The 27,410-nt window shown below is 62.2% G+C and overlaps 1 protein-coding gene across 2 annotated transcripts; it reads right to left on the bottom strand.

The window, feature by feature from the left end:
• Positions 1 to 10,197: 10,197 nt before the first annotated feature.
• On the bottom strand, positions 10,198 to 25,792 carry CTBP1 (C-terminal binding protein 1). Of its 2 annotated transcripts, none has more exons than XM_006919046.3 (9): positions 25,576 to 25,792; positions 23,819 to 23,973; positions 16,853 to 16,997; positions 14,928 to 15,134; positions 14,081 to 14,295; positions 12,594 to 12,724; positions 12,070 to 12,197; positions 11,482 to 11,599; positions 10,198 to 11,105 (listed from the first exon to the last, which is right to left on the bottom strand). In XM_006919046.3, exons 1-9 carry the CDS (start codon positions 25,580 to 25,582, stop codon positions 10,919 to 10,921), a joined length of 1,293 nt encoding a protein of 430 aa, XP_006919108.1. In that variant the 5' UTR covers positions 25,583 to 25,792; the 3' UTR covers positions 10,198 to 10,918. The 2 variants fall into 2 exon arrangements, with proteins under 2 accessions (XP_006919108.1, XP_015450484.1); XM_015594998.2 differs by having other exon boundaries at positions 10,198 to 11,102.
• Between the last annotated feature and the right edge of the window lie 1,618 nt (positions 25,793 to 27,410).

The raw sequence follows: 27,410 nt of genomic DNA, 5'->3' as shown, positions 1-27,410 counted from the left end.
CCAGGCACCAGCCGCGCGTCCTCGGGAGCTGACCGAGCCTCGCTGTGCCTCAGTTTCCACATCTGTGAAGTGGAGGCAGTTGAGAGGGTGAGCGAGTGAAAGCGAGAAGTGTCGCAGCAGCAGCTGGCGCGTGGCAAGCACTGAGTGAACGTCGGCCCGCGCTGGTGGCCTCGTCTGCAAGTCCAGCCTGTGCGCTGTTGATGCGGAGAGTGAGTTGTCCAGCACCCTAGAGCAGAGTCCAGAACTGGATCAGGGTGAGTGAGAGGCTCCTGAATGACACCTGGGGGACACGTGCTGGGTTCAGTCACAAGTAGGTGACAGGAGCAGGCCTTTGGGGCCGGCTGGGGGCCCGGGGCAGCGGCAGTGGTGCTGGGCGGCCACCATGAGGATGAGGTGTAGCCTGAAGAGGAGGCTCTGGGCGGCGCTGGCTCGACACCCAGGACGCAGCCAGCCCAGGTGACACATTCAGTCTGCAGAGCACACATCCGCCATGAGCCCCCTGCTCGGGGAGGGCGCTTTCCCTGGCGGCTGACAGCTGGTCCTTGTCAGGGTAGCGCTGACCAGGGCTCTGGCTGCTCCTTGCTTTCCAGCAGGAAGCCCAAGGCTGCTCGCCACGCCACCCTGCCCGAGGTCAGCTGCCGGGGCAGAGCCGTGGGGGGACAGACAGGGCCCCAGGAGTAGGCGAGGAAGGGTGTGCTGCCTCCTCATCTACAGGACATCATGGGGGCCGGGGGTGGGGCAGTGGTCAGTGTACCGAGGACCCTCGGCCCCCAGGGTGGGACACAGCCTGCGGCCCTGCCGAGTGGTCTTGGGTGCCCAGGTCTGAGTGGACGGACACCCCTCTGGACCTTCGGCCGAGAGCCTTCCATCTTTCTGTTGGGTCCCACCAGTTGTGGGCTATGGGCAGGAACATTCTGGATGGTCAGACTCCTTGTGTGGCCTGGCTGGGCCCATGCCAAGCTCCCATATCTTTGGTTTCCTTCTGCACAAGCCCAGGGCTGAGTCCTTTGTGTCTCAGTCTGCGCCCTGCCCCCTCCCACCCTGTGAGGTCTGCCCCAGGGCTGTGTGGGCGCCTTGCCCTAGACACACCCACCCTCACACATTCAGCTGAGACCAAGTCCCCTTCTCCTCCAGCCCCGCCACACTTGGGACGGAGCCACTGCACAAGGGGTGGGGCTCCCCACAGGCTCTCTGCCCCATCTGCCTCCTCCCTCCTGCAGTGCGGGGCTGGCCCTTTCGTCATTCCCAGAGCGTCCCTTGTATGGGCCCTGCCGAGCCCCCAGAACTCATCCCTCTGGACAGAAGTGTGGGTCCTGCAATGGGCCAGGCCCAAGCCCAGCAGTCCAGGCTGTGTGTGTGGCCAGAATGCCTCCAGGGAGGACGGAGCCCCAAAAGAGGAGGTAGCCTTCCCGGAAGAAGGGCAGAGGGACGTGTCGCCCAAGCGGAATCGTGTAATGCGTAGCCTCCTGTTTGGTCTTGGACCTCACGCGATGTTTCCGAGTTCCGGGTCTGCGCATGTGTCAGTACCCGTTTCTCTTCACGCTGAACAGTGTCCCGTTGTGTGGGTAGAGCATGTTTTGTGGACCTGTTCCTCCGCGGTGACGTCTGGGCTGTGTCTACCCCTTGGCTACTGTGAGTGATGCGCTGAGCCCTCACGCGCTGGGGTTTGTATGGACACATGGCCTCGATTCTCAGGGTGCGTGCAGAGGCGTGGAGTGTGGGGAGACGCGGGAACGCCGTGTTTAACCACAGCCACGGCGGCCATGCCACGCGCGCCCCCTCCTCGCCAGCACCGTCACTGTCCCTCCTGACTCTGGCCGTCCGCACGGGGGCGAAGCGCTATCTCGTTTGCATCGCTCTGATGGCGGTGATGCTGAGCATCTTTTCACGTGTCCATTTGGCCATCTGTATGTCCTCTTTGGAGACATGTCTACTCAGGTCCTCGGCCCATTCTTTAATTTAGTTGTTTATCTTTTTATCGTTGAGTTATAAGGGTTCTTTATCACACTGGTTTTCACTGCCTCACCCTGGAGGTGACAAACTGGACTTCTTGACCAGAAAAGTCCGATGCCCTCAACGCTGCTCGAAGAGGCACACGGCGCATTTGAGGGGCATCTCCACAGGTAAGAGCCTGAGGGGCGGCCAAGCACCGTTTATGGCCTGCCTCCCACTGATCGGAGGGTCCCCTCTTCCATGCTGGTGCCTGTGCACTTAGCTCTGCTTCCCTCTGTCTGGTGACGGTGGCCTGTCCCCAGCGCCACACACACCAGCCGGCGGTGTCCTGAGATTGTACATTAACCTGCAGGCCTGGTGGTTTCCCGCTGCTCGTTCACTCTGGCATTTTCTTAGCTATTCTTACTCGTTTGTTTTTAGTATTAACCTAAGTGACTTACCAGTTTACAGAGAAATTCTTTGGTGCCTGTAATTGGTCACACTTTGATGAGCTCAGGAGGAGATGGCGTCATTGCGGGCCTGGGACTGCTCGTCTCAGGCAGTGGCTTTCCCCTGGTGGCATCGTCCCTTGGCTCTTCCGGGCTCATCCACGCAGACCGGCGCATGATGTGTCACTCAGCTGTGGATGGTGCCTGCGCTTTCTTGCCCCTCCCAGTCGGAAGGTACTGGAACTCGATGATGTTTTCTGAACACTCATTGGTGCGCCTCTGCCTCCTGAATTCCCGTGGCTTCTGACGGTGTTTCTGCTCGTTCCCGGACCTGCACGAGGTCATGGGGGGCAGGGCTCCTGGAGGAGCCGTTGGGTGAGACTCGGTGGGTGGAGGCCCGGGGCACCACAAGCCGGAGCGCAGTTGGGTCCCCAGGCACAGAAGGCCGCGCCGTGTGGCCCTGAGCGGCCGTCCAGGCCAGTGACCCTTCCCAGCAGCTGCACCGGGCAAACGCCTGCCACCCTCCGTCCACGTCCTCACGAGGACTGGTCTGTGCCCCCGCAGCTGCAGGCTTTGTCCGGAGGGCACAGCGCCTGGCCCAAGGGGAGGGGACTTGATGGGCGTTAAAATTTAGGGCCACAAATGGGAGCCTGAGTGTCCTTCAGCAGGGCAGGCCACAGCCCAGCACCCAACATCCCTGGGGCCCAACTGGGAGCCTGCTGGGCTCTCCTCACCAGCCAAGCATCCAGATGTGTTTACCAGAGGCCCCTGTGGGGACCTCAACCTCAAGAGAGGGTGCGGCGGCCCTGGGGGGCCGGACATAATCTGGTGCCGACCAGGCGAGAGACACCAGGCCCTTCCAGCACACCTGCTCTCTCTCCCCACAGCGCCCTACCCATAAATGCCCGGGCTTCCCACTGCCCAAGGCCCCATGTGGTGCCCCCACCTAGTGGGCCCTGGCCGGGCAGCTCCCCCTCTGAAACTGGACAGACTGTGATGGGTTGGGAGGCTCACGGCTCAGAGGCCAGTGAGGATTGGCATCTTTGACCCTCAGCCTTGAGCTGTCCTGGAGACATGAGGTAGACCTGGGGACCCATATTGGCCTGTGTCCTTCCAAGCTCCCATACCCACCAGGCAGGAGCTGGGAGGAGTGGGAGTCCCCCGTCTCCGCCCTGCTGAGCAGCTCGGGCTGGGGAACGGCCAGCCCAGAATGCAGTTGTCATTGTGGGTGTGCCAGTTCCTCCCACTGGGTCCTTCCTGTCCCCTGGGCTGGGGGCTGGCACAGAACACTGAGCAGGAATACACCTTCTCCCACGTACCCACAACCCACGTACCCACAACCCACGTCCCACCACACGAACCGGCGGGCAGTGGCCCAACCTTGACCACCTCTCAGGATTCCTGGGTCTACGGGCTGGTCCAGCCTGGCCTCTGAAACTAGAGAGGGCCCAGCTTGGGGTGGGCTAGCACAGCCAGCCCACCAGCCCACTTGCCCCATGGAGGCCCTGCTGCTGGTCCCCTGAGCAGGCCTAGCTCCCATGGGCTGGCACAAGGCCCACGTGGAGCTGCCACAGGTCTGCAGGCATGGGGTGGGTTGCCAGGCTAGTAAATCACATGGGCACCCCCATCTACCCATTCAGTCTTGCCACCAAGGGTGACCACAGCGGTGCCCATGCAGACCAGGTACCCGCCCTCCCACGGGAACCACATCCTGGGAGCAGAGACCAGCCAGTGAGAGTTGGAGGGTGATGGCCACCGTGGAAATGCGTGGCGCCCTTGTCCTATGAGAGGGCAGTGAGCTGAGCGGAGACGTGGGCACCTGTCTGGCCTCCTGGGGACGGTGACCTGATGCTGACATGGGTCCCAGAGCAAGAGGAGTCTGCACCTGAGTGGACCCCAGTCACAGCAGAGGGCCCAGCAAGCATACATGGCACCCACAGCGTAGACGGAGCCACCTCTGCCTTAGCACTTGACCTGCCTCTGGAAGAGAATTGTGGGAGCTCCTTAAAAGGGAGCTCTTCTGAGCCGTGACCCTCATCCTGGGGGATCACCGAGGGTCAGGGCGCAGAAGAGCCAGGAGCTCCTGGAGCTGTGGTTTAAGCATCTGTCAGCACAGAGAGAGGAAACCCATCCACGCCCGGTCCCGGGGGAGGGGTGAGAGCAGGTGACTGGCCACCAGTGCAGAGAGTAGTGGGCAGATGAGGGAAGGTGAGCGGGTGGGCGAAACGGGGCAGGCGAGGGGCAGGCCTCAACTGGGAGCCTGGTCCTTTCCTGCCAAGGCACTTGAGCCCGCCCGCCCCTGCCTTATCCACACTGCGCCCCCTTCTGCGCCCCAGGGGGTCGAGGGCGCCTGGTCCTTCCTGTGCGTGGTCTTCCAGGCCAAGCTCCGCTGCGCCCCAGGACTAGTTTTTCCCCAGAAATTTCCAGGATCTTCCATTTGCTAAAACATTCACCACTTTTATTGGAAAACTGGCCTTCAGCCCTGAGCTGCTGCCCATGGGCTGCCTCCTCTGGGTCGCTAGGCCCCCAGAGCAGCCACAGGAGACTGCACTGGACAGACAGCAACAGCCCAGGGAGGCAGTGACCACCCAGTGCTCGGATGAGGACACTGAGTCCGGAAGAGCCTCGAGTCCCACCAGCAGGATGGAGGTGTCTCTCTCCGCGGCCTCCCCTCAGCCTGGCAGCACCCGAAGCACCTCCTCTGCCCTCCCAGCCCAGCCTCCTCCCTGTGCCTGGGCAAGAGGGGCAGGGCCAGCTCTGGTTCTGGCCCCCACCAATCTGTGGTGCCCAGGAGACGAAGGCCCAGCTTACGACAGACGTGAGGACCACACAGCAGGCGCTGACCAGCCTCAGACCCTTGGTTGATTTGGGACTGTTTTCCTCCATGGAGAATTTTAGCTTTGGACTCAGTTAGGACCATTAGACATTAGCTGCCTTGGACCAAATTCCCCTGGTCCATAACAGAGCAAGGAGGGAGACTGTCTCCCACCTTGGTGGCCTCCAGGGGGCGCTCTTCTCTCCTGACCACCCAAGGAGCACTCAAGCCTCTCCATCTGGGCCCTGCCCTGGCCTCCACCGCTGGCAGACTCGAGAGTTGAGAGGTGCTGGGCAAGGCAGGCTTTCAGCTGATCCTGGGTCTGGGTGGGGTGGGCTTCAGGAAGCAGCGTGCATGGGGTACGAGGAGCCTGGAGCAGACTCCTCAGTGAAGGGGACATCATGCTTGGGCAATCAGACACTCCTGGCCATCCAGTGGCAAAGAAAGAATAAATGCGTGTGTAAACAGTTATACAAACAACAAATGAGATATTTACAAAGGGTAGATACAATGTCCTTAATATGTAAAGAGATCTTATGAATCAATAAGACAAAGGCCAGCCATAATTTTCCAATAGAAAATAGTTTGAACAGGTGATTCATAGGGGATGGGGACATGGGCAGTGTGCAGTTTCACTGGTACTGGGAGAAAAGCAAATAAGCTGGGATAGAGATGCCCCTTCTCACCTGCTGCACTGACAAATCACGAAGTCTGGCAGCTCAGGGTCCCAGAGGCTGTGGGGAAGTCGCGCTGAGAGTGTAAATTTGTCAATCTCTGCAGCACACCATGTGGAACTCTGTCCCCGGGCTGACCCGCTGTTCGTAGCAGCGAAGCGGGGAGGAAGGTGTGGACGGGCACACGAACAGTGACCCATGACCACAGACGTCGGGCACTGATACCGCCGACATCACGGGTGAGTGAAAGGGAAGAGCCGAGTCCGCTGCCGTGGGAGGGAGGCGGGTGGTTCGTGCTCCCGTGTTCGTAAACGCACGGAAAAGAGGAGCCACGCTGGCTGCCTGGAGCTGCCATGTGGCATCACCTCGTCCTTTCATGCCTCCTAGACGCGCTTCCCAGTCTCTGTACCGTGCCGGGAGACACCAAGTCTTACACAGGAAGCCCCTCTGGCTGCTGCCCGAGGGTGGGGCCATTGGGGATGGCAGGGGGCCGTGGCCGTCTGCTGGGCAGCAGCCATGAACTCCTTCCTGCCTGGGCCTCGGCATGCCAGGCCTGAGGCTGGAGAGTCAGGGTCACTGACCAGGCCGAGCATTCTTGCCGGGGCCGCTGGGCAAGGCAGCCGTGACCCGGGCTGCCTGAAGGCATGTGCCTGCAGAGAGGCCTGCAGGCAGCCAGGGAGCACTGCTGGTCTCGGGCCCCGGGTCCTCCCCTGGGCGCTGGCCCAGCGCTCCAGATGGCTTCGCTCTCACGAGAGCACTGCCGTGGGAGTGGAAACCGGAAGAGGGGTGCAGCTGGCCCTGGCTCAGTTTTCCTGATGCTGTTTTTGCTGGAAGGTCGATCCTACAGACCCAGCTGGGCCCTGGCGAGAGAGCAGCTGGGGGCTCCTTGGCGCATTTGGACCCATCACCCCCTTCCTGTCTCCTCTGAGCCTGCCTCTCTACCCTGTCCCCAACTTCCAGCCCAGGGCCCAGATGGCACCCACTCAGGATCTCCACAGTCCTGAGCCATTGGAAGCAGCTGGACCCAAGGCCAAGGGCTGAGGGCTGTGGCTGCTGGGCCCCTCACATGCCTAAAGGGATCGGCCTGATGGGGGCAGGTAACCAGGTGCCCTGGCCTGGGGCTGGGCTGTGGCTCGCCCTTCCCGCAGTCCCCTGGCCCCTGGCCCAGGGAGCCACCTGTTCACTCTGCACCAGGGCCCGAGTTTTGTCCTTGAGGACAGTAGCAGTAGGAGTGGGTGTGCCCAGGCCTTCGGCCGCCCAGGTGCCATCTGCCCGTGAGGAGCTGCCTTGCGCCTGGGAGCACCGCTGTTTCCTTGCTGAAGGTGCATCCTCCTCCACTGACCTGTGCTCCCCAGATCCCATCTCGGGTGCGTGCACACACACACTTGTACACGTAGGCCTGCACACCTGCAGCCGCACACACCGGGCCAGCCTGGCGGGCCCTCTTCAGCTGAGCCCCGCCCGTGTCTGTAGCTGCGTCTGTGTCTCACTGTGCTGAAGCCTCACGACCCCCAGGGCAGACCGTCGTCAGTCTGTATGAATCTGGGATAAGACTGTCAAATTGGCTGAAATTAACAGCTGGAATTCTGACTGGGGTCGCAGTGGATGTCCATGCAAATTTGGAGGGAGTGTGCATTTTACAGCGTTCACACAGCCTCGTGGTTCTTCCCTGGTTCAGTGTCCACCGCGGAGCCCGGTGCCCTATGCCGGCCCTATGCTGCTGGGTGGCTGGTGCCAGGCACCTTCGTCCTGGGAGCGGCGCAGGGGTCACTGCGTGTTGACACGACACAGGGGAAGGGCACTGGAGGCCCCGGCAGCGCCATGGCGTCGGGCAGCGGCTGTCTAGTGACAGCTGCCGGTCCCCTTGAGCAGGTCGGCCACAGATGTGAGAGTGGCCGGTGGGGCTGCTCGCTCCTCGTTCAGCAGATGTGACGGTGCTGGTGTCAGCTCACATGTCTGTGAAGGGAGGGAGACCAAAGCGGGCTGTCAAAACGTGAAGGGCGGGTTCGGCTCTGACGTGTGAAGAGCCTAGAAGTCATCACTGCCGTCCTTAAAAGAAAAAGCTGACAACCTGAAAATTCAACAACTTTTCTGGGACCCAGCGCAGAACCAAGGCTGCAGGGCAAACCACGATCCTGAAATCTGGGGGGACAGGTGACAACAGAATCCCCTCTGAGATCCCTCACTGGAGCAGAAGCCATCGGAACTGTGGCTGGTAGGTGGCTTGAAGGTAACTCTAGCGACCTGCTGGAGGCCGAGTGGACTAGAGTGACAGCGACAAGGTCTGGGGAAGATGGCCCCCTGGACACGAGGCCCTCCAGTCCGGAGGAAGCTGGGTGCTGGGCACCGTGTGTGGCCTGTCCCTCTCCTGTCACGTGTGTGAGCCCACCATGTCATGTGTGGACCTGTGCTCATTCTTGATCGCAGCTGCAGAGGATTGCACTGCAATACAGCCATTCGGCGTCGACGGACGGGCCGGGCTGGCTGCTGCTGCTTGGGTGCGCGCGGCTGCGAACGCCAATGCGGCCGTCTCGTTGCTGTGCATCTGCACTCCGGGGCCGTACGCCTTGGAGAGGCTGTGCTGGGTGCAGGGTGCAGGCGGGCTCCCTGGGAAATGGTCTCTGAGAAAGGTGTTTGTGGGCGCAGTGGCACCTCTAAGGCACTGGAGGCTCCGAGCCGGGATGGACCTTCCAGCTGTCCCCAATGGAGCCAGAGGGGCCAGGTCGGTCTACCAGCAGACACTGGCATCGATTTATGGCTGGGTGTCACCTTTCCTGGGAGTCAGCTCTCGTCCGCTGCGAACGCTGCCGAGGCCCAGCCGAGCCATCAGCACCAACACTAGCGGCTGCAGAATGAACACGTCCCAAAGCGGCACAGACGGGGAGTCCCATACAGTCCCCACGGCGGTCCGCCCTTGCACACCTTGATTCTGCAAGGCCCTGAAGTGGGCTAATGCGGTCTCCCAGGACGAGTGGGAGGTGCGGCCTCCTGTGCGTCCCTGGCAGGTCACTGAAGCTGCCTACGTTTGTGACTTCCTTTGAGGAACTGGCTTTTAAGTTCAATTCCTTTAAAGCCGTAGAGGCTTTTGGATCTCTTACGTTTTGTGTCAGTGTAGGCTTAGGGTCCCGTCATCTTAGTGGCCTTGGCAACTGTAATGCCACCCTCCTCTTCGCTCCTGGGCACGGCTGGCTGTGCCTGTCTTATCTTCATTTACCCGACAGAGCTTTTTGATTTTACTGACTTCTTCAGAGAAGCAGCTGCCAAAGTCGTGGACCCTCCTGAGTGCGTTTTCCGTTCGATCAGCTCCAGCCCTACGTGTCTGATTTCTGTCCAGCTGTAACTGCAGTTTGCTTTGTCACCCTTTTTCTGGCTGCGCTGGACGCGCGCACACTCACTCTGATTTCGGCCTTCACTCTTGTCTAATGTCTGGGCCTCAGTCTGTTTTCTTTTAATTACTTCAGCTATTTTCCAGTTTTATGTGCTGTATTTTCCATCGTTCAGGATTCCTGAACGAGAAAACAGGGAAGAAACGGGAAACGAGTGAAGACAGAATGGCTGAGAACTTTCCAGCACTGAGTAGACACAAATCTGCCGACTCATGAAGTGCAATATCCAGAAACAGACCCACCCGCAGACACGAGCTCCATGAGAGAACGGTACCCGGCAGCCACAGACACCAGCGTGCTGGCGACGAGCATCACTGCTCTCGAGGACAGTGACGTGTGTGGAGTGGGGACAGGACAGCCCCTCACCTGGAATTCTGGGCCTGGCCGACACCTAATCCAGTGTGTGGGCGAAACTAAGGCGTTTTCTCCCTAAAGCTCTCGAATTGGTGTTTGTGGACCGTGTCCCCAGCAGAACTGTGCCGGGGCCACTGAAGCGTGTGTGCCCGGAGGCACGAGGCTGAGGGCGGAGATGCAGAGAACCCGGCCGTGGCCCTGGGGCCGGGAGGGAAATGCCAGGCTCCAGAGAGACAGGCCCCTGGGGACACGGCCATGTCTGCCCAGGGACCATCTAGCGGAAGGACGAGCAGGCACAGCTCTGGGTCACGGCCCCGGGGCTGGGTGCCGTCTGTCGGCTGTGGGACCAGCGGTCTCCGCTCCTCTCCCAGGTCGCAGGCGCCTGGAGCTGCGAGCGGGCCACCGTCCAGGCGCCGCCAGCGCTCGACCACGCCATGCTCGCTGTGCCCGCAGCACTTCAGGCTCGCAGCCTCCCTCAGAAGGGAGGGTCCCAGGGACCACTGCCCACCCCCCAGGCCGTGAGAGCCAGGACCGAAACTTCCAGAGTCCCGGAGACGAAGCCTCTGAAACAGACGCTGGGCCGGCCGGCTCTTTCTGGGGTTTTTATTTCTTTAAAATAATTCATACAAATGGTTACAGTCACAAACATGATTTAACCAAAATATTGCTAGCCTACCACATCAGCAGGACGGCACCCGCGCAGGCCGGACCGCGCCATCACACCCACGACAGACGCCGGCGGCCAGACCTGCCGCTCGCCCCTGCCGGCCGCTGCGCGAGGCCGCCTTCACTTGGAACACGGGGTTCATGCCAAAATCGGGAAAGACAGCCTTGGTTTTGTTTTTCTAAATTATTCTAAAAATAAGACAAGCAGGTAGAAAAAACAATGCACTGCGTGGCGTAGAAAGAAAAACGGGAGGATTCATTGTCCTGAGAAGTTTGCCAGCTGCCTCGCTCCGGGCACGTCCCAGCGCACAAAGGGAATAACCTGAAGTGACCTGCTGATGCCCCTCAGGCCTTGTCTGTTGGCAGCTAAGCAAACAAATCCTTTGTGATGCTCTAAAGACCGCACACGACGAGGACATCCATGATAGAATTAACTACTAACTTCTTTTGCTTAACGAGGACGCAAAGGACACAGGGCAGCGGCCGGCCCTTGGGATGGGACTACTACAGTCGACGCGGGGAGGCCGGTGCCGCCTGTCGCCGCCTGTCGCCGGGACAGTCTCTGGAGCGCCGTGGTCGCTGCGGGCGCCTCCTCCACACACGCCCGGCCGAGGACGCCGAGGCTGCAGAGCTCCGTCCGCGCTACAACTGGTCACTCGCGTGGTCTCTATCCGCCTCGGGCTTGACGGTTTGGCCGGGAGAAGGGGCGTGGGGCGGGTGGGACACGGGGGGCAGACCATGGGACAGGGACATGGCGCTGGGGACAATGCCTTCTACAGCGGCTGGAATGCCGCTGGGGGCCACTCCCACCACGCCCGGGGGGTACCTGCTGGGAGAGGAGGGAGGGCAGGTGAGGCCGGCAGCAAGGGCCCCCGGGCCCGGCCCCATCCCGTCCAGAGGCTGCAGTACTGAGTGCAGCTAGGAGGGCAGAGGCTGCTCAGAGGACCCCACCCTGGCCCCGCCACCCCCTCCCACAGACCCCGACCCCTGCTCCCAGTGTGGCCTCCATCCCGATGGTCTGCTGTCCACCAGGCCCTGAAGGCTACCCCTGCTGGGGTAACGCCCCAGCCTTGTGTCCATTGCGGCCCAGGTGAGCGCATGTCCAGGCCTGAGAGCCCCCAGCTGGGCCACTGCCCCACCCACAGACATCCTGGAGGCCTCCCACATCCCCAGACCCCTGGTGTCCCCCTGGCCCGCCTGCTCACCTGTACGGAGCCCCATTGAGCTCAGGGTGCACGACAGCTGGGTCCATGCTGGCCCAGTGGGTGGCAGCTGTCAGATGGTCCTTGTTGACACAGTTCTTCAGGTTGTCAGGGATGCGGCCTGGGTGACGCAGGAGGCAGAAGGAGGACAGCACTGTGTCAAACAGCTGAGGAGCCCCGTGGTGAGTGTCCCTCCCTCTTGTACCCCTCAGGCACAGTGGGGTCCTGTCTGTCCAGGCACAGCTCGGTGCCCTGAGCTCACCGGCCCACCCTGTCTGCTACATCTCAGAGTTCCAGAGAGCAGCTGAGGGGCCCCACCCAGAACGTTTACAAGTGCAGTCTGACTTTTTAAAAGGGTGGTTAACGAGTGACATGCGCTAAATCCCCCAGTGGGTGACAGTGAGCCAGCATCATAAATAAAACACGTAAGGAGGGCCTGGGGCTGCTCGACGTGTGCCCTGAGGGCTGGCTCAGTGCATCCCTGGCCATGACGTCCGCCCCGAAGCCAGCCCCAGCCAGCAAAGCACGGAGGTGTACGTGGGCCGGCCCCACGCCTCCCTGTGAGAGAGCGCGGAGGGACCCGCGGCCCACCTGTGATGGCTCTGCGGATCTCCCGGGCAGCCTCCTCGCGCATCTCGATGGACGCCTGCTCGCTGTACCAGGCCGCGTGTGGGGTGCAGATCAGGTTGGGTGCATCCTTCAGGGGGCCCTGGCTAAAGCTACAGACAGTGCACGCAGTCAGGGGGTGGGCAGAGAGCACCCGCCCCTGCCCGAACCACAGCCACCCTCCACCAGCCCAGTGGGTTCCCTGGACACTCAGACCTGCCCAGGGCTCCTGACAGCAGCAGGACGGGCCTAGCTGCTGGGAATGCTGCCCTGGCCGCCCTGGCCCTCCCTGCAGGCTGGCCGAACCCAGGCTCTCCCGGCACCACTGTGTGCTCCAGGACTGAGCCCCCCCGGGATGGCCCCAGATGGGCTTCTTGGCCGTGGGGCCTCCAGATGTGGCCACACGGGGTCCCGGGTGCTCTGCAGGAGGTGCAGGCCTGGGCCAGCCTGGGAGGGAGGTGCCCGGGACCCAGCCCAGCACCCCTGCCCGGACGCCGCGGCCCAGGCACCTGAAGGGCTCGGACTCGTGCACGTCCAGGGCCGCGCCGCGGATGCGCCCCTCCTTCAGAGCCTGCGCCAGCGCCTTCTCGTCCACCAAGCCGCCCCGCGCCGTGTTCACCAGGAAGGCCCCTTGTCTCATCTGCAAGGCACAAAGTGGTGCTGAGGTCAGCCAGCAGAGCCACCCCCCTACCCCACCCCTCTGGCCAGGGAGGGCCGGCAGGGACAGCGCATGCAGGCTGCTCCCACAGGCCGGCCCAGCGACCCCACCCCACCTGGAGGGCCACTGGCTGGAGCAGGTGCACCAACCCTTGGCCTGGCCCTGTCCGTTCTAGCAGTGGGGACTTCCGGCCTGGCCCCTATTTGCATATGGTGTCTGGGAGTGTCCAAGCACTCGGCCACCACAGCCTGGCTCCTGACCCTACACTCACCTGGGGTAGTGGGGACCTAGGACCTCGTAATACCCCCAAAGCCCAGGATGACGGCGGAAACCCCCAGGGTGTCTTCTCTGAGCTGGGTCTTCGTGGTGGCCCAGCCCGGGGCCCATTTCTAAGGGGGGGGCTGTAGCTGAGCCCGCTTCACTCCAGCACAGACTCATGGGTTCTTTCATTTTTGTTTAAAGCCCTCAAAGTTGGCCACTTCATGGTCAGGAGCTCTGTACTGCTCCCCACAGGGCAAGGGTTTCCTCGTGACCCAGTTTCACCTTGGCTGAACCTGCCCCACATGGGCTCAGGTGCCGTCCGGCAGGTCGAGGTTGGGGAGGCTCTTCCTCGGTCAGTTTGCTGTCCTGGCCTCACACTTGGTTCTCAGGGACGGCACTGCTCTGACCAGTGTCCCTGGCTATGCCCTGCCCCAGAGGCCCAAGCCCACTGGTGGGAACAAAGGGCAGAGCTCCTGGCTTTGTCCTCCATGGGGCTGTGGGGCACCCGCATGCACACACTAAGGAAGCACTCGTGTGCACACATGTAAATGCACACGCCCACGCATGTGAACACACGCCATCACATGCACGTAAGCACAGTGGACAGAGCAGCACATGTGCAAAGTTGTACACACACGCTGGGACCCACATACATGCTGGAGTGGCAGGAGGTGGCCCCAGTTCCAGCCCCCGCTGGACACAGGGCAGCTGGGGAGCCAGGTGAGCATGTGGGCTACAAGCTGCCGTGCCAGGCACAGGCTGCCCAGTGGCCAGCACCTCAGCTGTGGTATAAACCACTGCCCTCGGGCAAACCCAGAGCCCTCGGCTGTTGTGTGTGTCCCACGTGCCAGGAACTTGGCATCGAAAGGTCACTGTTCTGCCTCTGTGTGAGCCTGCAGCCCATTAGCACCCCTGGCAGAACTCGGAAAATAGAAGTGGCTATGCCCCTGAGCATGGCCGGGCAGCCGGGTCACAGAGGTGGGGGACTGGACCTCAGCCAGGTGGAGGTGGCCCCAGCAGGAGCAACCAGCAGAGCCTGCCTGTCGCCCGGGCCCCGCCCCCAGGCCTGGCCCGCACCTGCTTGACGGTGAAGTCGTTGATGAGGTGGTGGTTGTGCTCGTTGAGGCCGCAGTGCAGGGTCACGCAGTCGCTGTGGAACAGCAGGTCCTGCAGGGTGCTCACCCGCTGCAGCCCCAGTGCCCGCTCCGTGCCATCCGGCAGGTAGGGGTCATAGAAGAGCACGTTGAAGCCGAAGGCCTTGGCCCGCAGCGCCACCGCCTGCCCCACGCGGCCTGGCAGGGAGAAGGCGTCACTGGCCAGGGGCACCCTCCCTGCCTCGGCATCCCCATCTGCCCAAGGGTGATGCCAGGCATGCACACTGCTCAGGGTGGGCAGCAAAACCCTCTGGGCCTAAGGTGTGCCTCCCATGCTGAGGTGGCCCCAAGAGTACAGAGGCTCAGGGGACACGCTCTGGTGGGGGTGGGGGTGCTGTGGATCACCGTGTGCTGGACCCAGAACATGACAGCCTGGGACAGCCACCTACTGAGTGACCAGTGGGCAGGTGATGAGTGCACAAGTGCGTGGCGGGACATGCGTGCTTCCCTCTACCCAGACCCGTGACTAATGACAAGCTCTGACCAGCCCTCACCTGAAGGCCATGTCCACTCAGCCACGGCCACGCGGGGAGGGCAGGGTTAGCCTGTGTGGCTGAGTGTGTATGTGACCCTGTGGGCACCTGTGTGGTGTCTGTGTGAGTGTGGCCCATGCCTGATGTTCCTGGAGCAGATAGGGGCCAGCACAGCTCCTGTGGCAGAGACCCTCCGCCCCATGCTGTCCCCAGCTCGGGGAACCGTCCTGCAGCAGACAAGCTGTGGCCTCACTGTCTGCTGAGCCACGCAGAGGGTGAGGGCAGAGGCTAACACACCTAGTCCGATGATGCCCAAGGTCTCCCCACGGATCCTGGCGGCTCCAGAAGCCACTTCCCGGATCTGCTCGACGCTCTGGACGCGCGTGCCCTCCCGCAGCGCCTGGTGCAGCCAGGTGGTCCTGCGGTACAGGTTGAGGATGTGGCACATGGTGGAGTCCGCGGTCTCCTCCACAGACGCTGCCGGCACATTGCAGACAGCGATGCCTGGGGACACAAGACATGCACGGGCAGTCACCGAAGCCCCATCCTGGCACTTCACCCGTGAAAGGCTGGAGGACATGTCCCCAGGCCACCCTGGGGACGAGACAAATGCAGGTACATGCTGTATGCCATATGGAAAAGCCACCCACTCAGTGGACAGGGTGGGGGGGGACAGGAAGAGAGGCTGCCTGGGCAGATGCCACACCTGGTTCTGCCCAGCCTGCACCACCTGCCACTCAACCTTGCAGGAAGGGGTCACGGTCAGGTTGGGATCTGGAGCAGCCCCACAACCACCCACACCTGCACAGGCATTGCCCTGTCTTCCTGCGCTTCCCCAGGCCAGTGGGGTCTGGCTTTGGGCAGGGTTGTCCCCATCTTCTCAGCCCCTGCAGCCCCTCAGCAGAAGTCACCACAGCAGTGGAGCGGCTGCTCGTGTCAATTGGCTGGAAAGTGAGCTGGCGCGGCCTTCTCATCCACAGAGCCTCAGTGCCATTACCCTCCGTGTGGCCTGTGCACACACTGCCGGCTCCTGTGAGCAGACGCTGGTCCCAGGTTCGTGCCCCAGCTGGACCTGCCCCCCTTCTACCCTGCTGTCCCTGTGCACGGCCCCCTTCGCCCTGGTCCCAACAGTCTTCCCCAGTGAAGAGGCACCTGCTGGCCGGGTGGTGTCTAACACAAACAGGGCTGCACGAGAGGACCCAAGACGGATCCAGCTCTGCCCCCCAAAATAACTCAGCTCCCCTGAAATGTGTGGAGGAGACTGAAGGGAGCCAAGCTGTGCCGCTCATTAGATTTTGGAACAAAGTGCTGGACAGGTTCCAGGTCGCTACCTGCCAGGCCTTGAGGGATGACCACACGGCACAGCCCTAGACTGTCCCTGGCTGAAGGACAAAGCCCAGCCTGTGGAATCACAGAACTGAGGGCCGACTCAGTGCGCAGAGATGAGGCCCTGAGGACACCAAGTTGACACTGCAGGTGCATTCCTGGGGACACCGATGAGGGACAGGTGACAATAAGAGCTGAGAGACCTTGTTCATGTAAGTTGGCAGTGGGCATGAGGCTTTCAGAGGAGCAGAAGACCCCAGGACATGGGAGGTCAAGACTCCTGCGTTTGCAGCACACAGGCCAGGCCATTCTGACTCAAGGTCCCTGAGCAAGCGACACTGGACACCAGAGGCACTGTCTACACCACACCCCGTGCTGGCGTGGCCTCGTCCTACTGGGCTGTGACTACCAGAGGCACTGTCTACACCACACCCCGTGCTGGCCTCGTCCTACTGGGCTGTGACCGGCACAAAAAGACAGAGGAAAACAGACTGAGGCCAGCACATGCCGGTCTCAGCGGGTCACGCACGCGTGTGCACGTGGCCACGTGTCCTAACACAGCATCAAGTACCTTTCCTGCGGGGTCTCGTGGACAGGGCTCTGTGCAGACAGACACGATGTGCTGGGCACTGGCTGCCTGGGAAGTAGCGTGGAAGCCAAGATCAGTGTGCCAGCTGTCCACGAGAGGCCATGTGTCCTGGGCAAGGCTTTCAAGGAAAGCTGCTGAGATCTCACCCCTGCCAGGAACTGACACCACAGCCCACAGGTACCAGCATGCAGGCTGCTTCCAGCCGGACCCTGAGGGGCAGCAGCAGGATCCACTTCATCGTAAAGGAAAGTCAAGGTCACGCTGAGGACCCGCCACAGGAGGCTGCGAAGGAGGCGGGGCAGCATACCTAGGTCCCCGGCCGACTTGATGTCAATGTTGTCAAAGCCGCTGCCGATCCGGACGATGATCCGGAGGGCCTTGAACTTCTCCAGGTCCTCGCGGGTCAGCGTGATGGTGTGGTACATCAGCGCGCCCACTGCCTCGTTCAGCACCTGCAGCAGGGACGGTGTGGCGGTGAGTGCCCCCCGGGTCCCAGCTCCCTGGCCCAGGGGCCCTGGCACCCACACCCATGCTGCCCCTGCACTCCGGCTGCCTGAGAGGCCACGCAGATGCTCCCCCCAAGTCCAGCCCTGGCTGGGGCTTCTGAGGGTCCTGCAGCCCCTCGCCAGCCTCCCCTGCCCTGTGCGCTGCAGGCTCTCCAGGGTCAGAAGCCACCTGATCCCACCCAGCGACTCTCTCAGCTTCATCAAAAAGCCAGGGGTCCTTGCTCCCCACCTGCACAGGAAGGGCACAGAGGCAATGCAGTGCGGGCGGGCGTGGGCACTCGGGTGGGGAATGCTGAGCTTTGGGAGGCCATGGTGCCCACGCCCCAGGCCCTGCAGTGAAGCGGAAGGCTGCAGGCCTGTCGACAAACTGTCACTGGAACAGGAGTGCGACCCCACGCTGCCAGGCAGAGCCGCGAACGCAGCCGGCAGAAACGCACAGCTGAGCCCCATGACAAGGAACGAACTGCAGTTAAGCGCCTCGTTTCATCCGGGACGCGAAGGGACGAGGAAGCTGAGCGTGCAGGAACCAGGCCCAGTCGCCCGCGGGTCCCGGAACTCACTCCTCCTGGGACAGGGGCGGGGCGGCGCCGCGAGGGCCACATTCCGGGCTCCTGTGCGGGATCCGTGTGTGCGTGAAGGCCGCACTCTCTGTGCAGCTCTGGACGTGTGGGACAGCGTGGTCAACACAGGTCCTGGGGACACGGCCACGGTCTCCAGCACAGTCCTGCCTGCCCAGTGGTGTCCGCATGGACTGGCGAGGCCACTCCCCATGAAGCCCATGCGCAGCTCGGTCCTAGCCTCTCCCAAGTGTTCAGGTGACACCGAGGTGCTGCTTTTCTTGCAAAATTGCCCGCCAAAGGCACGAACCTCTCCACAGCAGGGCTGCCCACGCCGCCCCAAGCAGAGCCAGAGCCACTCATGGGGCGCAGCACAGCTCGCTGGCGTCTGAGCCCCACCTCGGTGCCCCAAGCCTGTGCAAGCCTGGCCGGCCAGCACCCCTAATAACTTAGGGTGCCCGGCTCTGCGGGGACTTGGTATGGGTTGAAAAGGGCAGCGAACCCACACCCCAGGACTAAGAGCGCTGCATGGCCCTGCCCTGCTGTCTCAGTCTGTGGGGGACATGCCCTGGCAATGGCCAGATGCAGGAGGGCCGACGATGTCCCAGACCAAGCACAGCGGGCCACGCAGCTGTGGCCACCCCTCTTGGAGGGGCCAGAGGCATGGTGTAATCCACAGCATGTCATAGTTGGAGGACCAGGTTAATTCTTCCCCAATGGGACATACGGGTGGGCCTTGTAATCAAGGACATCTCAAAGTCCCTGAAACATGGTGGTCAGTGGGAACCTGTGGCTACCCCCCCCCACTCCAGACTGAGCTTCCTGTGCTGACCCAGGTTCCCAAACAAGGGAGGCTGAAGCCTGCTGTACACAGCTTGCTGGACCCCAGGGTGCCTGGCGCAAGCTGAGAGAGCGGCCTGCTACACCCAGGAAGCCTGGGCTCGGGGCTGATCGGGTGAACGAGACAGCGGGGCTCACGCGTGGGATGCGGGCGCCACAGCCAGACTGCTGCCTGTCCCATCCCCATGTGGGGTACAGCCTCTGTCTTAGCTGGACATGGCCACCCTGAGGCAGCCTGCAGGACACATCCAAGGAGCTGGCTGGACAGCAGGGCAGAGGCACAGGCAGCCTGGAGTTCTCTGATGAAGGGAGGGGCCCGCCTCTGCTCCCACGCTGAAGACCCCAGAAACACCCCCCTGGAAGCAGGGGGCTGCTGAGTGGGTGGGACTGGATGGGCGGGGTCACCGTCCTTATCCCAACAGCGGTCCCTGGCCTCCTGGGAGGGCGTCGAAGCCCCACCAGCACACAGACCTCTGGTGCCAAGGCTCAGCTGGACCTGGTCTGGACAGGTAAAGGACCTGTGTGACGGCAGAGCAAGAGCCAGTGACCACGAGAGGTGGGTTCACCGGGCCCATGTGGAGAGATGGACAGAAAATGAGGACAGCGTAAGCGGTGGGCATAGCGAGGCCGCGGGGTGGTGGAGGGCTCAGTTGGTGGCCCCCAGGAAGAACCCCTGGCCTCCCCGTGCTGTGTGGGCTGGTGGTGGGGAGAGACCCAGTGACGGGCAGTGTAGCCGAGTGGAGACAGGTTTGTGGGCTCCGCCGGGGGCAGGCACAGCCGTGTCCTGGGGGCCCACACGGGGTGGATGCACAGCGTGCGGAGCAGCCTGGCCTCGACAGACAGGTCAGAACCAGAGGCACCAGAGGTGAGCCCCGGTGTGCGGCTCGGGCAGGGGCCAGCCGTGGGCCCATGCTGAGGTGAGTGTGCAAACAGGCCAGGAGACGAGCCTCACAGCCCAGGCTCATGCACATGCAGGTCACACTGGGTTTTAGGCCTGAGCACTGAACCATGGCAGTGAGGTCTTCACGCTGTGACTTTGTCTCGTGCCCTGTTCCTGTATGGATGGTCCGTGGCTGGTCCGGACGCTCCCAGTGTGGGTTGTTCGTGCTGCTCCCAGCGTTGGCTGCAGCAAAAATCTGCGTGATTGTTTCCCCGGACACGTTCTCAGAAGTGGGAACCAGCGGGAGAAGTGAGAACCCTCCTGAAGGCTGTGGGCCACACGCCGGAGGTCAGACTCAGCCCTGGGTGGGCCAACAATGCTGGGCATGCGCAATGTAAAATGCTACGTGATGGGTGCAAACTGGCATCTGTGCTCGTAGCTTTAATTTGCATCTCTGAGCGGGACTTGCCCACGTGCTTCTTGGTAAATTGTTTTTTTCACGTCCTAGTCCTTTTTATCCTGAGCATACTTTGACTCGCGTGGCGCCAGGTGAAGCATTCGCAGAACAGGAACTCGAACGTTCCTCAGAGACCAGCCCATGCCCGGGGGCCTGCGCCCAGCTGCAGGATGAGAGGCCGCTGCAGCGGCTGCTGTCCAGACGTCCGCAGGCCAAGGCCCCCGCGCTGCTCCGGCCACGCCAGCCTCCAGGTGTATGGTCCCCGCACATTCCTCCTATTCCTTTTCACGGAGGCAAAGTGGCTGCGACACTCCGGGCACTGTGTCAGCCTCCCAGGGACGTGTGCAGGAGGCCGCAGGGCCGGGTCCGCCTCGTGAGCACGAGCGCCCAGCCGCCTCGGGCCGGGGCCCCTCAGTGTTCCTGCAGCCCCGGGTGCCCCGAGTGCCCAGGGTTGGGGATGGCGTCGCCTGCTTCCCTCGGGCAGTTTCTGGCCAAATGCCCTTTTCTGCTGATTCGTCCCTTCCCTGGGGATCGGGCACTGTTTTGCTGTTGAGCCTCTGGCTGCTACGCGTCTGCGAACGCCCACCCATCTCCCGCCTGCTTCACGTCTTACCTCTTTTGCATGTGGTTTCTGCTTTTTAATCAAATGACCTTTTCCATTATCCAGCCATTTTCAGCTGAACTTGTCACAGTGTTCTGTCCTGACCTCAGTACAGCAAGCGCACTCCTCCAGATGTTCCTCTAATGTCCTTAGGGACACGGCACAACTACGACGTGGCCTCAGGCTCACCAGCCCTTTCCCCGCAGACGGAAGCCGCTTCCCAGGTACCCAGGGCCCCTGGATAGGGGCTGTTTCAGGGTCTGTGTCCCCTCCACTCACTGCCCGCCCCGCAGCCACCCCTGCCAGCCCACCACTCGCTGCTTCTGCCTTTTCCCTGGACTTCCACCTCATTGGTCACGTGGCCCGAGCACCCTCCCAGGACTGGGTGCTTCACTTCTGACAGTCCCCCCCGCCCCCCCGGGCAGAAACGCTCCTCTGCGACTGCTGCGCCTGCTCTTGACCAGCTGACGCCCTGGCGGAGGGGGACGGCGCCCCACGCGGCCGCCTCATGGAGCACCGTGTCTTCATTCCGTCTTCCTCCTCATGGCCGCCTCTTACTTTGCAGGCGCCCCCATATAAGGAGCTTCCCAAGAGTGACAGAAAACCTGCCTCTGCCACTGCCACTGGATGAGCAGCTAGCTGCAGGTAACATCCCACCCCTGGCGCTGGTGGAACCTGGAACTCCAGTGGCAGTGTCCCATGGGGTCCCAGTGCTCGTCCCGGCTTGGTGGCAGGGGGCTGGAGTCTCCGCTTAGCTCTGGAAATGTTCTTCACTGTATTGTGGTGGTGACACCCGTTTCTCCTGTGACGTGCAGCTAAAACACCAACAGCCAACGAGCTGTGAAGAGGTAGAAATCCCTGATCACAGTGACGCCAAAGCCTGCAGACGGGTGGTCCAGGGTCCCGTGTCAGCCCCACGGCCATGAAGGCACCAGGCTCCTGGCTTGCCACTCGCCATTCCCAACACATGGCTTCTCGTCACCTTCCAGGTGGCTGTCCAGGTTCATCATCACACCTGGTTTCCAGCTACAGAGAAGGAAGGTGACCACACAGAGCCGCCTCACTCTCACTGGTTGGACTGAGTCACTTGGCCACCATAGAGGCAAAGCTGAGGAAAGCACGTGCTCGTCCAGGACTGCGTGTCCCCTGGGAAGCAGCCGCAGGCTGGCACGGAGCCCCCGGCGGTCTGCCAGCCGCGTTTTCCTGTTCTCACGTTTCTCCTGCACTTCTCTTGACTGTGTCTTCAAAGCTTCCCGCTAAAATGTAAGTTTCTGCTCACATTTTTAATTTCCCAGCTCTTTCTGGCTCTGATGGTTCGGATCTCAGTGCTGCCAGGAGCTGCTTCAGATCTGAGGACACTAACTCAGCAGGTCGTGACACTGTGCCCGAAGCGTGAGACCGTCCCGGGCCGGGGGCACATCTCTGCTTCCTGAGGTCGGGGCGGCCAGGGGCTGGGGGCGCCGTCCATCTGGCCGTCCATCAGGGCGGGGGCAAGTCGGCCATCACGCTGAGGGTCCTGTCCCTGTCCCCTCCCCAGAACGTCTGTCATCTTACTTACTTGGGTTTTATATCAGCTCAATGAGGTAGTTTTGGTGAATTACTATTTTAGAAGAAACCATCTGTTTTGTCTTAGTATTCAAATTTATTGGCAAAACTTGCCTCAATATTGCTTATGATTTTAAAAATTTTCTATCTGCATGTGTCTTTTTCATTCCATAAATTGGTATTTTTAGAAATATCATTTTAGTTTGAAATAGTTTGAGATTCACAAGAAGTTGCCAAAATTGCACAGAGGGTTCCCATGTCCCTTTGCCAGCTTCTTCAGGCACCCCGGCCCACGTGCTCACCTTTTTCTTGCACGTGCGTGTACACGCAGCTCTACGTAATCTTATGTGTCACTCGAGTCACCACAAAGAACACCTGCATATTAGCACTTTGGTCAACCCCCTCTGCCCCCGAGCCCCCAGAAACCCGGTCTCCATCACCACAGTCTTGTCACTGGGGACCAGACAAGGTCACACAGCGCCCGAGCTCCAGCCTGGGCACGTGGATCAGCCCCCTCGTCCTCGCCAGCCGAGCCTGAGTGCAGCCACAGCACTGCTGGCTACTCCTCCCGGACCGTCAGGGTGACACTCCACGGGCATCCGCATGCGGGCTTCTCCATGGACGTGCTGCTGCTCTCTGGGAAAAGCACCAAGAGTGTGACCACGTGGTGTGTGACCACGTGGTGTGTAACAGCTGCGGGCTCAGCTGTGGGGAAAGCCACAGGTGTTTTCGAGGCACCCGTGGCTCTGCCGCAAGCCACACTGTCCTCGCCTCCAGCTGGTGGCTCCTGTCAGCTTTGGGAACTGTCTGTTGTGGTCTCATCAGGTGATGCTTCTAATGTCCCCTCCCTCACTCCCTGAGGTCTCCGTAGAAGCGCCAATGCCACAGCATGGTCCCTGGCGCGTCCCCCACCCACCCAGTGAATTCCCACTCTCAGCTCTGCTGCTCCAGCTCCAGAGCGTCTAAGAGGTTTACCCAAATCTGCCGCGTCACTTTTCATGGTCACAGGTTCCTCATTGGAATGTCAAGCTCGGTGGCTACAGCCGCCCCCCCCGCCCCCCCGTCCAGGGGCTTCAGCAAGTGCTGCTGCTGGTCTCCACTCCCAGTCCTGCTGTCCCCCCACCCCGGTCACCCTGCTAGGGTGGGCGCCGCACTGGAAGGTGATTTACAGAGACAGTTTGAGGCCGAGGTCACCCTCCTAGACGGCCACCCCGTCTCTGCCTGGGCTCGGCGTGCAGGGCCAGCCACCTAGGTTCAAGGCTGGGTGCTGGCTAACAGGCTGGACAGCGGACTGTGCACGGGCGCGTTTGGATCCGCTTCAGCCTTCCTCCAGGCTCTCCACCCGGACCCAGGTGATCCAGCAGGGCCCGTGTCCAGCAGGTGGCCCAGGCCCACCCTGGCAGGCCCAGAGTCCAACCCCTCTGGTCCTGCTGGCTCCTGGTGCCACTAGGTTTTCTAAAGCTTTTGTCCAGCTTCTTCCCGTCCCAGGGGGAAGGTCGTTCTGAAGGACTAACTCAGCGTGACTACAAACAGAAAACCAGATTAACACACTCCACGTGGTGGGGACCCTGTCACCTCCTGAGCAGACGAGGCATGAGAGCTGCCCCAAATCTGCAGCCATTCGGCCGCAGGCTCCTGGGTCGAGGCTGCCCACGCTGATGAGGGGCCAGGAGGACACGGCCTGCCAGCTCGCAGCACCGTGCGCTGCGTCCACGCCCCCAGGCTCTTCTGGGGATGGGTGACTGTGAAGATGACTTGAGAACAGAGCACGTCCCGTCTCCACCTCCCGACAGGGCCAGGTGATGATGCCAGCCCTGTGGGGTTTCGCCAGGTCCTGCTCCCCGCCCACCCGCCCTGCTTGGGCCCCGAGCCCCTCTGCACGCTTACCTTCTCGTGGATCTCCTGCGTGGACTGTGCATCACAGAAGGCCACCGTGGCCACGTCCTTCAGGATGGGCATCTCGACCGTGCAGTCCCGGCCGTCCAGCAGTGCCACCAGGGGCCGGGGATGCAGGGGCCCGTTCATGATCGGAGGTCGGACGCCTGCAACGACAGGGGTGGAAGCTCAGCCTCTCGCAGCGCGGCCCCCAGCGAAACCCGCACCCCCACGCCACTGCCGTCGGAGCCATGTGCAGCTGACCCCGGGGCGAGCTACTCTGAACATCCTGCACCTGGGTCTTTGTCAAAAGTAAGTTAAAGAGCAGCAGGAAACATGAAAAACTAGCGTTTGCTACAGCTCAGTACAGCCGACAGGACGGACGCAGCGACCGTCCACATCGCCCCACAGAGCGCAGGGGCTAAGCCTACGAGCGTGGGAAGCGTGAGTCTCTGTGGCCCAACAGGGTCATCGCCACGTTGACACTGGACAGGCAAGTCCTAACTGACATGAAGGTGGCCATGTTTCTCTGCTGCCCAGAAACCACGATGGGGACCAGCTCCTAGGCCCGGTGTGTCACCTTCCCTGGTCAATGTCAAGGGCCGGGAGCCGAGCAGTCAGGAAGGTGAACGCCCGCGGGGAGCCAGAGCCGTGACCCTCCCACCACGGTGGGGTGAGAGCTTTAGAGGCCCCACTCCCCCAGCACGGGGCAGCACACCTCACTCTGGGCTCAAGTGAGGACATGAGGCTCTTCCAGGTGACACCTGGCACGGCCATGCCCCGTGCTGGGCCACACCAGCCCTGTCACCTGACAGTCCTGAGAAACCTCACCCACGGACGGCCGTGCAGCCGTGGGCGTGGCGTGGCCAGCACCTGCTGGGCTGGCCGAGAACCACGGAGCGGGGTGACTGTGCCGGCTCCCCACTGCCCACTCTTCCCGCAGGGCATGCTACTCACCCCCGGCCTCTGCCAACGGCAAAGAGCCGCGACACCGGACCACCAGCCCCCTCCCCGGGTCCTGCCCTGTCCCTCCACGAGCTGCGCCCTCAGGCCCACCCTGGCGTGATACGCAGCCGCTGGGTGCCAGGAGACGCGGTTGGCGGACGGCAGAGCCGTGCGGACACGCGCACAGCGCCCCCCGTCGCCCGGCCCCGTGGGGAGGGCAGGAATGTGCCTTCCTTCCGGGCCTAACGGTCTCCTGCAGCTCCTAGTGACCGGTGTTTGTCTGCTTTGACTTTGTTATCAACAAAAACATCGATCGATACAACCCATGGGAACCACGGGGTCCTTAGTGACCTCAGGCATAAAGCAGGTGGCTATGTGACATTGCTGCCTGCCTGGGGGAGGACGATGGGCGGGAAGAACCCAGCGAGGAGCCGCTGCTGCAGCGGGCACCGTGACTATGACTCGGCGAGGAGCGGATGAGACGCGCCACCGTGGGGCTGCCAGGGCCCTCAGCCGCCGGCCCCCTCGCCACGGGGCTCACAGCCCTGCAGTTGGAGCAGGACCAGCTCTCGGCACCGAGCCCCACAGGAACGACCAGAACAAATGCAACACCGGCCTGCGGCTCCATCGGGTCCCGAGGACACCACTGCGGCACGCGCGAGGCCTGTGCCAGCTCTGCCGCCAACCGCGGGCACCGGCGTCGTCTCCAGAAACGGAGCCCTCTCTGGGGCAGCGCGCTGCCCTCACCCAGGGCACACACGGGCGCCCGGGCTGCTGGCGGGCGGAGGGACGGCTCTGCCGCTGCGCCCTCCGGGAGCCCCTACCTGACATCGCCTACTATGGGCCTGGCTTCCACGACCATGAATCCGGCCGCTCAGAGCGTCTATCTTCAGAGTCCCCGGCAGAACTGCGTCCTGTCACCGGATGCTCAGCCCGCGTCTTTAACCGCGTCGGACCAAAGCGCTCAGGCTCCTGATCCACGGCGACCACTGAAGCCTGCGCCGGGTCCGAGTCTGACTAAAAATCAAACACAGAAGACATGTTAAAACTCTGCCGGGGGTCGACTAGACCTCAGACGCCGGGGGTTCTGCCACATCCTCGCCCACACCCCAGCACAGACGGGACCATGGGACACGCCGGAGTGGAGGCAGAGCGAGGCCCAGCCTGAAGACCTAGCCCCAGCGTCGCCGCCATGCACGTGGAAACCCCATGGGCTCTGCCCCCCAACACGGGCAGGACCCCGGGGACACCGGGAGCGCAGCTGGGAGGGCCCTGCACGCAGTCCATAGCCAAGTCTGGAAGCTTCTACCTCACGTTGCCAATAGCTTCCTCTGTGACGGGACAGAGAGAGTGGACTTCCAATGAGGCCACCAGGCGGAGGGGCCACAGGATGCATACGAGGACACACGACCCCCAGCTATGGGCTTCCCCAGGTCAGCACACGCACTGGCCGTCCTCCCCCCAGGCAGCCCCCAGAACCAGCTCTGGGTCCAGGCACAGTTCTCCCCACAGGGCTGGCCCGACAGGTGGCTGGACATCAGACTGACGAGGCCCCCAGGCCGCAGGTGTGCGGCAGGCACCGAGCAGGCCTCCGCCCACCGCTCCCTGCAGGGAGACCGCGCGGCCCGACCCCACCCCACCATGGCCGGGACGACACGGCTGCCGCCTGACCCTGGGGGTGGCACCGGGGCTGGGGCTGCAGCCAGCAGGAGGCCGCCACGTGTCCCAGGGGCCACAAGTGCTGCGGGGCCACCCACGTCCCAGTGGCCCCGAGTCTGCACGTTTCCCCTTCACATGCCTCTGTGCAGTCACGTGCTCATACCCATACCTCGTTGTCACCTCCCAGGGGGCTGGGGACATCTGGCCACAGGGAGGGGGGTGGCACCGGGGCTGGGGCTGCAGCCAGCAGGAGGCCGCCACGTGTCCCAGGGGCCACAAGTGCTGCGGGGCCACCCACGTCCCAGTGGCCCCGAGTCTGCACGTTTCCCCTTCACATGCCTCTGTGCAGTCACGTGCTCATACCCATACCTCGTCGTCACCTCCCAGGGGGCTGGGGACACCTGGCCACAGGGAGCATGGTACATGGCTCCCCCCCAGGACGTGGGGGAACCACAGACCCTTCCCCCATGGTGGGCCCTGCACTGGAGCTACACAGTGGGAGGAAGGTCCTGGGGACCAGACCCCCAGTGGGTGGTCTGGGGTCCACGCCAAGCCTTCCTAGCCCCATGTGGCCACGTGCACCGAGGCCCCTGCTGGCCAGCTCCAGCCTGGCCCTCCCCTGGGGTGGGACCACCCTCGGCCATGGCCACCAGAGCTCCTCTCCCAGATCTTCAGTCACAGCTGAGATTTCCTCACAGGCAGGTGGCAGGTCCAGGACAGGGCCCTGGGGCCTTCCCAGCTCTGCCAAGTCAGATGGACCTGTCACACTCCACGCCCACTCTAGATGTGTGCTTGGGGTCAAGCCACATGGACAGTGGCTCCAGGGTGAAGGACTTGATGCTTAGAGGGGCCCCCACACCCTGAGCTCCCCGACATACAGACTCACAGCCAGCTACCCTCACCTCATCCCTCAAGAAAACACGAAACACAGGAAATTGAATGTTTTCACGTTGAAATGATGCACCCTCCTTTGATTTAACTTTGTCGCACATTCAGCGAG

This window comes from Pteropus alecto, unplaced genomic scaffold (genome assembly GCF_000325575.1).
Source record: "Pteropus alecto unplaced genomic scaffold, ASM32557v1 scaffold5, whole genome shotgun sequence".
NCBI lineage: Eukaryota > Metazoa > Chordata > Mammalia > Chiroptera > Pteropodidae > Pteropus > Pteropus alecto.
This window is presented reverse-complemented; position numbering and strand designations above follow the sequence as displayed.